Here is an 11,873-nt window from a genome sequence, read left to right on the forward strand (position 1 = left end):
ATATTGTTTGTAATTAAAAATTATAATATGTACCAAGCAAACGATAACATACATCAAATAAGTACCAGATGGCACAATAGGCTACATGTTTCTTCTGTGAGATTATCTTCCATTCAGAAGGGTGTGCATTTTACATCTATTAGAATATTTAACAACCTGCCACAAAACATATATATCTTGAAAGACAATATTAATATTTTTAAACAAAGACTAAAGGATTTTCTGGCCTCAAAAGCATTTTACTCGGTAGGTGAATATATGGCAAGTAGGTAATTTTATGCACTGTTACAGTCTGTTTTCTAAGACTGTGTTCTAGCAAAGAATTGTAAGATGACTGATTTTTATACTGTTGTACCTATCAATGTTATAATTGTTGAATATTTTATTGTCTAGACCAGGTTGCACATTGCAATGTCAGTTTAGCTGTGACGAGTTCAATATCCAGTCCGGTTTCCGGACAAAGGATCTGTGAAACCATGTAGCTATGTTATGTTATGTTATGTTATACCCAGTTTATCAGAGCAATCCCTTGCAAAGCAATTTGAAATCTAACATCATCTTCCTAAGCTGATCACAGCTCCAGCAAATCAATTTTAATTAATTTTCCAATTTCATTTTCCTAACCACGCAAGCAAGCAACCAACTAACTAATTAACAAACTAATTCCATATAGCACAGCCATCTTGATAAACTAACAGTTGCTCAGCTAATCAAGAAATTCCTCAAAGTTTAAGGAACCAGAAGTTTCATTGCTGTGTTCACAAGAACCTACCACAGGTCTTTATCCTGAGTCAGATGAATCCAGTACACCCCCCACAAACCTATTTCTTTACAGCAATTTCTTAATCCCAGACACCAATGTCACAGCATAGTAAACAGCAATACTGTTTCATGTTTGCGAGGTTCCTCATGTTTGAATACCGGCCTGGAGAATACTGCATTGAGTCTTGATATCCCTCAGTCCCTCAAGGGAAATTCTGGAACAGTTCTTTAAATAAAAAATAATCATATTTTTTTTTACAATACAGTGTTGTCAACATCAAGATTATGTACAGTCAGATAGAAACAATAACACATGAATGATGATGAAATGGAAAAGATTTTGAAGGAAACAGTCACAGTCTAATTGAGGGACTGTTCTGGCATTTACCTGGAGGAACTGAGCAAAATCATGAAAAGCTCAGCAACAATAACCAGGACCCTGATAAGATTTTAACTAAGAACCTCTGAAACAAGTTTAAGGCACTATATCTAGACCAGCTTGTTTACTGAATAATAATTTGCTTCATATTTTTCTTAAGCCATCATTCATAATCATCAAACTATTTACATCATTGGTTGACTCTTGTTATATGTGGGGTTCGTGTCCCTGAAAATTGTCATGAGTACTGAAAATGTGTAAAATGGGAAACACATTACATGAACACTTAACATAGTGAGAGTTCAAAATGGTGTGGGCAATGAGGGAAATGATGGTGCATGCATGGCAGCTCTTTGTTGTGGCCACAGATAGCACACTGACAATCCTCATGACACGGAAATAAAACTGCAAATACACGAAAATGCTGATGTATAATAACAAACTTCTCCTGTGACATTTCAACATCTTTCAAACTTGTAAGCTACGGGACCTGTTAAAGATGAAATGTGGTTGCATTGCTTACTAAACCTTCAGCATTCCAATTGGAAAATAAAATGTCTAGCTCTACCACTCTGTTATGGGCAATCAGTTTTGGAGTATTAAGTCTGTAGACCTGTGAAGCCAATAACTGTAGTACAGCTGCAGGATTTGCTGTATGTGACCCATCTGGATTGAATTCAGAAGACTCTCAAGCTGTGTGAATGTGACTGCAAGCAACTTCTCGCAAGACAGTGGTGCCAGCTTCTCGCTTGGAGCAGATGCCATGGAGTTGAGCTGCACAATCATCTCATTGATACATGTCGTGGGGTTCTTATTGTCAAGGTTCACACCAACACCTGAAATGACAAAACAGTGATGTCAACTGTCTGTATACAATTTCACAACACTGCTAACACAGCTTGGATAAGCAGAAGTTCATAAAATGGAGGCAGGATAAAATTTATACTTATAGCTTTATAAAGACTCAACTGGAAAAGTGCCTCCTCATATTTTCACTTAAGGATGGAGGCAGGCCCAGTTTCTGACACGTATCATGTTTGTAATGCCAGATGATGGGCAAAGCCCAGGAGATCTGTAACAGTAAATGTACTGTCACATGTAGGATGGTATGCATGACGAAAATAATGGATTCTAGTTCAGATGATTGCATTTATTAGTACTTTCCTTTACAAACACTCTTAAGTACAGGCAATACAGAGCTATCGCTGATTTCCACAATTTCCAGTTCGCCATTGCACACGCACTAGGATTCTCAGTTTCCATTAGTCACCTTTTAGCAATGGATCTCAAAACAGAAACAAACACTTCAAATCACTATGAAGTCTTCTTATTTTTCAATCACTTTGTACCCTTCTGTCCTAATCTATACTCAACTAATCTTCATAATTCACTAAGGGCATGCTCCAGTCTCGTCCTTGTACTCTCAAGTGCTCCTAGCTTATGAATTCACTTCTCTTATAATCACTTTGCACAGACCCCATGGAAAACAGCCTGTATTCTTGATGATGTCATCACATTGCATAGCATGATCCAATACATGAGAATGTGTTTATCAAGCCGTTGTCTGGAAATGGATTGCATAATTCCATTCTGTTGCTGTGTTCACGTATCATGGGGTGTTTATCGAGCCATTGCCTGGCAATGAGTTGATCAAATCCATTACAGTACTTTAGTAGAAAACAGAAAAAGTTTATTTTTTGGTTCCAAGTTATGTTTTCATCATGCTCCCTCCATTTCTGACATAACATTACACACAAGAAAGACAGCAAGAATGAACACTCGAAGAATGTGGAACCTGAACCACGGCTGGGCGGGCCTTGTACTACTCACTTTTCTAAAGTCTAATCCTATGTTCCCACAGGGTGTAGATACGAAAGCGTGCAACGCTTTCGTACGTGCTTTCGTGAATTTGCAGGCGTGAACCCACCAGCCATGGGTCGTGAATAGTTCACACTGGCTGAAGTGTCTACGAAGACATGATTCAGTTGATCGTGGAAAGCCAACCATGAACGAGCTCCTCATAGAAAGTTGTGCTGTTGTGAGTTCAGTTTTTGTTGCTATTTTAGTGCAGAGAATGAATCAGATGGTGGAAATGAAAGGAAAACAGAAGAAAAGGTGATGGTGGGTTAGGAAGTGGATTCTAAATAGGAAATTAGGGCCACATAATTTGGTTGACATGGAACTCAGAAATAGTTACCCAGATGATTTAAAGTAACTTACTACGAGTGTCTGAAGACCAATTTGATTTCCTTCTGGAATGCGTTTCCCTTTCTCGTAATTTTATGACCCGATCGGGTGTAGACATTGTAGAGGCAAACTCACGACTGAAAATCAAACATGTTTGATATGAAGCGTGAGCCCTCACTCTTGCCTGTGACATCATAAGAATTTCCACGACGCTTCGTTCACATGGGTCGTACTCACGAATACCTGCCTCACGCTAGAGTGTCACGCCCCGTGGAAATGCGCCCTAAGCTTTGGTGGAGGTGCACACAGAAATCTGGGCTCATATCTGATTGGAGATCTAACCTGAACAGCTCCCAATCAGTGCAGAGAACTTTGATATCACTGTCCCCAACTGAGAGCAAAACAAAGTTTGAGACCCAATGGAATAGACTACACTGTTCTCATGGTTAATGCCTCAAATTATAATCACAAAAATATTCCTTGTCTCAAATTGCCTCAATAATGAGTATGTGAATACATGAGGTGCCTGTGCTGTAGCGACATTTGGATGACGGCTGACAGACGGGATGTAGAGCTTAATGGGTAGGGGTGAGGGGGGCTGGAACCACATGGGAAGCAGGGCATTCCTTGAAAATTCATAAAGTTTATTTATATTACACCAGTGAGGAAGAAAGACTTGAAATAATTACTAGCTTACAAGAATAGAGAATAATGAGCATATGATGGCTTACCAACATTGCAAACAGCAACAGCGTTATTTATGGAATTTTTCACATTGATGCCACCCAGCTTTGCTGATTGGCTAGTATAGATGTCATTGGGCCACTTAAGGTGCAAGTCCAAGTCCTGAAAAGTGTCACAAATGCTGAAAGAGTTTATCCATGGTTCATTTAAAAATATTGTTGGTAACTCAGACTATAAAGTGTTGAATAATATGATGATCAGTGAATAATGAACTGGAAAGGCTGTGGAAGAAAATGGATGTGATCTACTTCGGGGTACTATTTCAGCATTTGGACAGGAGGAACATGAAAGCCCTGTCCATTGACCCACATAAATGTAAATTATGGTTGCAGAAAAAATCTTTTAAACAGAACTCAGTGAGTTTTTAAAAATCACTAATATAATTGAAATACTTAGTACATGTGTGCCATAAAGCCACTGCCCAAGGACAAACAAAACAGACATTTCTAAACCCATCCTCAAGTATGTTATCAATTAGTAAAGAAGAATGCATATCACGTCTGGTGAACCCAATTACTGGCAAAACATGGCCATACCTGGTAACCAGGTATGCTGCAGAGAGCTGAAACAACAGCCACACCTACAATATGTTGTAGCAGAGAGATGTGCTGTCCAAGATACGAATTGAGGGGGATGTGCAGCTGTATTGAGAACATGGCACACCCCTCAGGACTGAGCCACACATTTTCACCACGTCCTACACCATGTGTCTGCTGGCATGGGACAACAGCCAGTCCATGTTGCAGTGGCACCCCAGACAGAACATCCATGGAACTTGTCATCACCTCTGAGAAGATAACCAAGCGACCCAGAACATCTGACTGGAGATTCTGGAAGAAAAAAAAAACCAGGATAGACCTTGAATTCAAGGGTTTGCTGCGGCAGGCCCTCAGTTGCACCAATTGCAGCCACGCACTGTGTAAGTATGCCTTCTCTGAACGAAGTCCATAAAATGAGCCATAATGAATGTTTAACAAGATTAATTTGCAGATTTTAGGCTTTCATCATGGTTCATCGGTGATGATAATTTGGTTCAGCAGTGTTTATATCATGTGGATGTGGGCAGTGCTGCCAACATCAGGGGTGAGGTGTGTAAGGAGGGTTAGGCATATATAGGTTTATGTTTCAAAATAAACATGAGGGGAAGGAAGGGGTGCCCCATCTGGGTCAACAAGTACAATGCATCATAAAATCTGTGAAAGGAAATAATAGGCCTTTCAATATAAGCAACTGGTGATCCAAAATGGTCACTCATTTGAGGTATTTTCCCAGTACTTACCAGAAGGGGCTGGGGTGGACAATGTGAAACCTTAATTGGAATAGCCAGTCTCTAAGCGGAGATGGAACATAAGACATCCTGTGTATGAAGTAACGATGCTATCCACTCTAATACAACCTTCAGTAATTTTAATACTACAGATATATTCCATACAGGTTACAACACCAAACTCACACAAAAATTAATCTCACAAAATAAGAACAAATTTTGAAGATCTACAAAACAAAAACCCTTTTCTGCGGGTTGTTCACAACACTGTTGGTATCTAGAGTATATAGCATTGAGTGGTAGGATGATAGGTGAATTGAAAAGGGTGTGGAAGGAAGTAATCATGGACTATTCAGTGTACTATCCTGGTATTTTGTCTGGAGGGACTGAGGAAAACCACAAAAACCTCAGTCAGGACATCTGGTGATATATGAAACAAGCACCTCCCAAAAATGAGCGTACAGCATAACCACGTGCCAAACTTCCCAGTCACACAAAACTTACAAATGATAAAATAAATTAAGTTATTATTACTCTCGACCTCACAAGGCAGTCCTATATTGGTATTACTAACAACAAGGAGTTAATAAAATTATCAGATGAAATGGCTTCTAATAGCATGTTGTTCAGACTATCTTTCATGAAAAATTGGCCAGCTAGTGACAATGTACCTCAAAGTACTCTATAGTGGAGAAGTTGGCAGGGCAGGCATGAACAAGAATAGGCATGAAGTTGGCAGTGGCTTTTGGGGGCTCCACCCCCTTGGCAGTGCAGAACTGTAGACTTATCTGAGACATCTTGAGGATGTTATCTCCTTCCAGACGACTATGGAGACTGTTAAGGAACTCCAGCTTCATCTGCAGGCAACACAAAATATCAGAAGTTATATATTTCCAGATTCAACCAAATATCCCTCGCTCTCTTCCCCCACAATTTTACATTAATATTTTACCGTCCCTTTTATTTCCAGCCTCACTCTTTACCAGCCATCTGTTGTTCCTATACACAAACTACTTGATGAAATGTCAAATAATATAAAGAGCAAAGATATAACACTAGGCATGTAATAATTTCTTTGTGATTTAAGATAGCTGTTGGTCTCTTGACTACACACTATTAGATGGTAGGATGAGTGATGGAAAGAATGTAGGAGAAAGCAAATCTGTTCTATCAAGGTATTACCCTGCAATTGCCTGGAGGGACTGCAGAAGACCTTGAAGAACATATGAGGATAGTCAGTAACTCACTTAAGATTCAAACTGAGCACCTCCTGAATATAGGTATGGAGTATTACAACACCAACCTTACTCAGTGCCTCTGTGATCATAATACAAGTTGTAAAACTAGTGGTTAACGGCTTTGAACAGTGAACCTGTACAGGAAAATTGTGACATTAGAAGCGTTCAGAGAGCAGATAGTAATTGGTCAACATTTCAGTGCATATCTCCTCTCTACATATAAATAATCAGTGTGAGGACAATGCACATACTTTGTCATGTGCAACTGACCTGGCATGGCACTTGGCTGGTTACACAGTAATAGAGTTAAAACAATGAGAAAGGGAGAAGACAACAGAATTATGCAAGGAAACATCCGAACATTTTCTAGTGCTGCAGGTCCCAGAAACTAATACTAATTCGAACCTCATGCCTGCCAAGGAAGTAGCCAGGCGTGTAGGAAGGCAATTTCTGACTGGTGGTGCACTCCAGACCAAGATGCATGGACAGCAGATCCTGTATGATCTCCAGTCGAGCTGTGTTGCTTTCTTTCAGAGCTACAAACTTGCTTTCTTCATCCTCGTACTGTGTGGGATCCACCTCGAGGTGCACTTGCGAGAATACTACTTTGCCGTCCCCACGTCCAACTGTTGCAAGCAGCAGTGACGGGGTGTGCCACGTCTCCTCTGCTCCCAGCACCTGAACATGCAATGTATGTGGCTTGTTGTTTCCATCAAAAACCTGTACAGAAGATGGGGGCTGTGGAGCTCTGAAACATCAGCAAATGAACCAGATGTGAAGAGTCAAAAATGCCCAACATAACAAGAGCATGCAAAAATCAACCCAGCAAATTCCATGTGAAATTTGAGGTTCTTGTGGCAGCAATTATGAAGACTACTGACTTCAAGGTTGTGGACTGGTTCACCAAAAGCCATAATTTTTCCCAATTCCTCCGTCCTTTGAAAAAGGGCGTTTAGAAGTAAATATTTTTTTGCACTGTTCTCCTTACTCCTATTGGTTCCGTTAGCACCCTGTTCCCATCCTCTGCCTCCTTATACCTGCATCATTTCTTTCCATGTTTGATTTGCTGACTTATCCCGATGGTGGAGGCAGGAAGTTCCTCCAAAGCAACAGCAACTTTATACCAGACTACACAGCGTCACATACCAGATGAGAGAAACTTTTTCATATTTAACATTATTCACAATGCTTTAGATCTGATTTCGGTGATGTACATTCAAAGTTCAAACTATCCACATGTGAGACCAGTAGAATGCAGAACAGTGTACCTGGAATTAGTGCTTTGTTGTGGAGACGCTGCCACGTTGTCAGGTTCCTGGGGCTCACGAGGGGAGAACCTTGTTCGTGCAGGTGATGCCTGATAGCAGAAGATGTGATGCATCATTTGAACATGCTTCCAACGTGCATAAGAGAAGCGCACTAATTCATGTTCCCGCACCTCAGCTGTTCGAAATGTTGGGAGAACCAGATGCAGGAAATCAGAGCAGAGGCATAAAATCCGCCCTCCGTTTAGTAAGTAGCTCATGAACGTTGGTGCCAGGATATCTGCAACTGTACCACACACCACCAGCAGTATGGTGTTGTCTGACCATGGTGAAGACAGTAGTGTGGATTTGCTTACTGTGTAAATGACATACCTGTAACAAATACGACAGTCCGTGAAGTTACTTATGAATGACAAGAGCAGAATAACAGATTGACCTTTGGGCCATGACCACTTATACTTATACTGTGCATTTCCTTTCTAAGTTCTGCCCTCTAGCAATCACATACTTCAAATGAAGCATAGTACTTTGCTTAATGGGGCCTGTTGATAGTTGCTCGGCTTCACGAAATGGAGTTCCAGACAACAAAATTTTAATTCAGCTAGAACCTTATAATCATATATGATGTGTGAGGCTGTTTTATCTTTGATGGCACCTTCCACAGGTGGGTCTATTTACTGGTCCAAGTTTGAAACTAGAAAATACAACATTTCAGAAACTGGATCAGTTTCCATCCTCAGATGGGGGGAGGGGACACACCTATGCTGTTATAGGTGTCTCCGCCCCCTCACCTGAGGAAGGAAACAGATACAGTTTCTGAAACGTTGTGATTTCTAGTTTTTAGAAGACCTGTTGATGGACAAAGTCCAAAAACCCAATAATTCTGAGTATTATACACCATCGCAGAACCCTTCAGAAATTATAAATGCACAAAAATATCTCTTTCTGCGGGGGGGGGGGCTCATTGGTACTCACTTGTCTCTCTGCAGCGTCGAGCGGATGACAGCTTTCACATTCTCCAGAGCAACACTGCTCTCTGAGTACACCAGTACATTGGGTGGCTTCACACTGGTGGACAAAGATTTAATCTGTTTGCCTGGTCTTCTAACAGCAAATACTGGGTCTGCATGTGGTGGCACTCCAGCAGCCTCTTGGTTCAAAGCCACCTTCCCACCACCAGTATGTGATGTCATGGACACCGTGCTAGCAGAACCCAGTGAACAGAATGAATCGCTGCTCTTCGACTCCCTGGTGAAGGCAACCAATCAACACCCAACACTTGCCTAAGTATGTGAGCTAACAGGAGAAGCAGCCACAGTAAGACAGCCACCAGACATTACACATCACTGTGGAGTGATTTGTACATTATTTAACTGTGCCATACCAACTACTGAAGTTATTTAGTAAAAAACATTAATGTGAAGAAACAGAACTATGGCTGGTAAGAGGATGAACCAAAGTAAACACAGAAGTCAGTTTCAAGATCAGGTTGAGGAAGCTGTTGAAAGAATAAACTGGCTGAATCAACGGACAGAGATTTGAATTTAGAAATTCCTGAATATGAGTCTAGAAGGTTACAGCTACACCATCTGCCTTGGCAAGAAGTTCTGGAAAGAATTTATAATAGCTAGAATTTGTTCATATTGACATGTTTTAGGAGCCTACAGATGGGGTTTGGATTGGTAATCAGATTTACTGGACTCTTAAAACTTGTAACCACAATTAATTGCAGTGTCACTGCTAATTCACACACTCTAAAATTGTCCACAGCATGCATAAAAATTTTCAGTCTGCTATCTCTTCACTGGTAATGGCTGCTAACACCGTAGATTCCTCAGCTTGCATTCCACAGCTCCAGTTCTCAGGCACCTGCTTCCACCTCACGTGTCAAATGAAAAGCCCTCAGAGTGGACCACACAGAAAACACCTATTCTTGCAGTGTAACACTGCTTCTGAGCTTCAAGTGTTGTCTTCTGGACCATTTTCCTAATATTCTGAGTGACTCAGTATATGGTCTCTGTCATAATTGTCTAAGCTTTCTTTTGTGCTTTAATAAATGATCTAGGCCTGGCATTTCATATTTATGGTCTAATTTCACAGTTTTTCTAATCGATAGCCTGTATGTCAAAGCTACAGAGGCTGCAAAGTCACATGCTGCTTTATCAACTTTATCACAAGGACAAATTTGTATATTTGGAGATACCAGTTCAGAAGCAAGGCTCTGAAACTGCTCCCAGTTCATCGGTTTTTCAACTGGATCTAAAGTTTCCCTTATTCTAACAGGGTCCAGAATGCTAAATATGATTGGTAAGTGATATGATACATGTTTGACTAGCTCTATATCCTATGGGTGCTAAAGCCCCTATACAGGATTTGTGGAGTTATTTAATAACAATAAACAATAAACAATATGAGTCCAGAATATTCACAATGATGACCCTCAACAGTTAGATGTTCTGATGTATCACAATGTCCACATCATCATCTCTTCCATCAGGAGTGTAATGTGTTGAGCATTTCGGGGCTAAGATTTTGAAGTTGGAGCTAACATTTAGTGTCAATTAGTTTTATGCAGTCTCATGTGCAACAATATGTTCTATAAAATGTATTAAAAGTTATTCATTTTAAAAGTTTAAAAGTCAATCACTATATGTTTTGACCAAGGTGTTAAGATTACTGGGCGAGGAAACTGCTGTCTCCTGCTACTGCACATAAGACTGCAAAAAACTAATCAACACTAAGTGAAAAGTGCAACAGGATGCTAAAATGTTATAGAGCTAACATACTGTGACATGTCAAACCATTGTTGGGCAACTGGAAGTGGAACAAGGTTATGCAGCAGTAAGGAAAGTGCTGTTTTTCTGTGCCATGCCTAACCGAGCCAATGCGCACTAGTTGCTACACAGGGTTGCCCAGCAACACCTCTGTAAACATGGCAATTATGCAACAGTGAAGCAAGCTTCAAACCTGAGGGTTTGAAATCTGACTATTCGAACTGGGTGTTTTGAATTCAGGTCACCTGCCAGCATAGATTTATGTCTGTGTCACTCCACAGTCTTTGTGGAGATTTATAAACAGCTGCAAGCAATATTTCAGTTTCCAAATAGTATGCAGACCTCTGTTGCTTCTACTGAAAAAGAGGAGGTAATATATTTACTTTTTCCAATCCCATTGTGTTTCATTAAGGATACTAACATGGCCATCAACACAACAATCTATGAGTAAATAAAACTAATATTAATGACTCAATATTTGTTTTTATTATGCATACCACTACAGGTTTCGATCAAAATGATCATCTTTAGTAGGTTTATATGAATATATACTGTTGTTACTGAATTGTTTCACTAGCATGGATCCATATTACTGAATAAAACAATGCAAATATTTCGTTGAATTTTTGGGTATGTTTCATGTTAAAGTTAAAATTTTAACTTCACTCACAGATTGTGTTGGCAGCCACTTCAGTAGCCCCCTGGGAGGGGGTAAGTCTGCACATGTGAGGGATGCCTTTCAGAACAGCAAAGGTGGTCCAGCCTTCTTGCCTGTCTTCACATTCAGTCTGATAAATATCACAGTGTGGAATGAAGAACCTCATATGAGGTTTCAGGTGTGTTTCTGAGTAGAGAGCCACAACAATTTCTAAGTCTTGCAAAGTTCTCTACCTCTCAGACCAGCCTCCCAATGCTGCTAGCATTGAATACTACAAGGTGTGGCAATAAAGAAACCGGATTCATGCTCTAACCCTTTATTAAAAAAAAATCAGACAGTCGAAATGTTATCCCCTTCAATGTAGTCCCCTCCCCGATCCCTACACCGCTCCATGCGAATTTTCCACTGTTGGAAGCAGTGCTGCAGGTCATCTTGTGTTATGCTCTTCAAGAGTTGCGTCGCTTTTGCTTTCACTGCATCCACGGACTCGAACCTGGTCCCTTTCAGCGCAGACTTGATTTTTGGGAAGAGAAAAAAGTCGCACGGTGCTAGGTCCGGAGAATACGGTGGATGTTCCATCACTGGAATGTTGTTTTTTG

The 11,873-nt window shown here is 40.4% G+C and overlaps 1 protein-coding gene across 8 annotated transcripts in view; it reads right to left on the reverse strand.

Annotated features, from left to right (window-relative positions):
- The window catches only part of LOC111863940 (biotin--protein ligase), a 34,316-nt gene that overhangs the window by 7,684 nt on the left and 14,759 nt on the right, over window positions 1–11,873 (reverse strand). For 7 of the 8 annotated variants that reach the window (XM_023850775.1, XM_023850779.2, XM_023850772.2 and 4 more), the window contains 7 exons: window positions 8,818–9,090; window positions 7,846–8,214; window positions 6,983–7,325; window positions 6,011–6,196; window positions 4,609–4,902; window positions 4,060–4,174; window positions 1,755–1,977 (listed from right to left, as the gene is read on the reverse strand). In XM_023850775.1, coding sequence (XP_023706543.1) covers window positions 1,755–1,977; window positions 4,060–4,174; window positions 4,609–4,902; window positions 6,011–6,196; window positions 6,983–7,325; window positions 7,846–8,214; window positions 8,818–9,090 — 1,803 coding nt within the window. The remainder of the gene's footprint in view (window positions 1–1,754; window positions 1,978–4,059; window positions 4,175–4,608; window positions 4,903–6,010; window positions 6,197–6,982; window positions 7,326–7,845; window positions 8,215–8,817; window positions 9,091–11,873) is intronic. The other variant, XM_023850776.2, reaches the window with a different exon arrangement.

Source organism: Cryptotermes secundus, unplaced genomic scaffold (genome assembly GCF_002891405.2).
Source record: "Cryptotermes secundus unplaced genomic scaffold, Csec_1.0 scaffold171, whole genome shotgun sequence".
Classification (NCBI taxonomy): Eukaryota; Metazoa; Arthropoda; class Insecta; order Blattodea; family Kalotermitidae; genus Cryptotermes; species Cryptotermes secundus.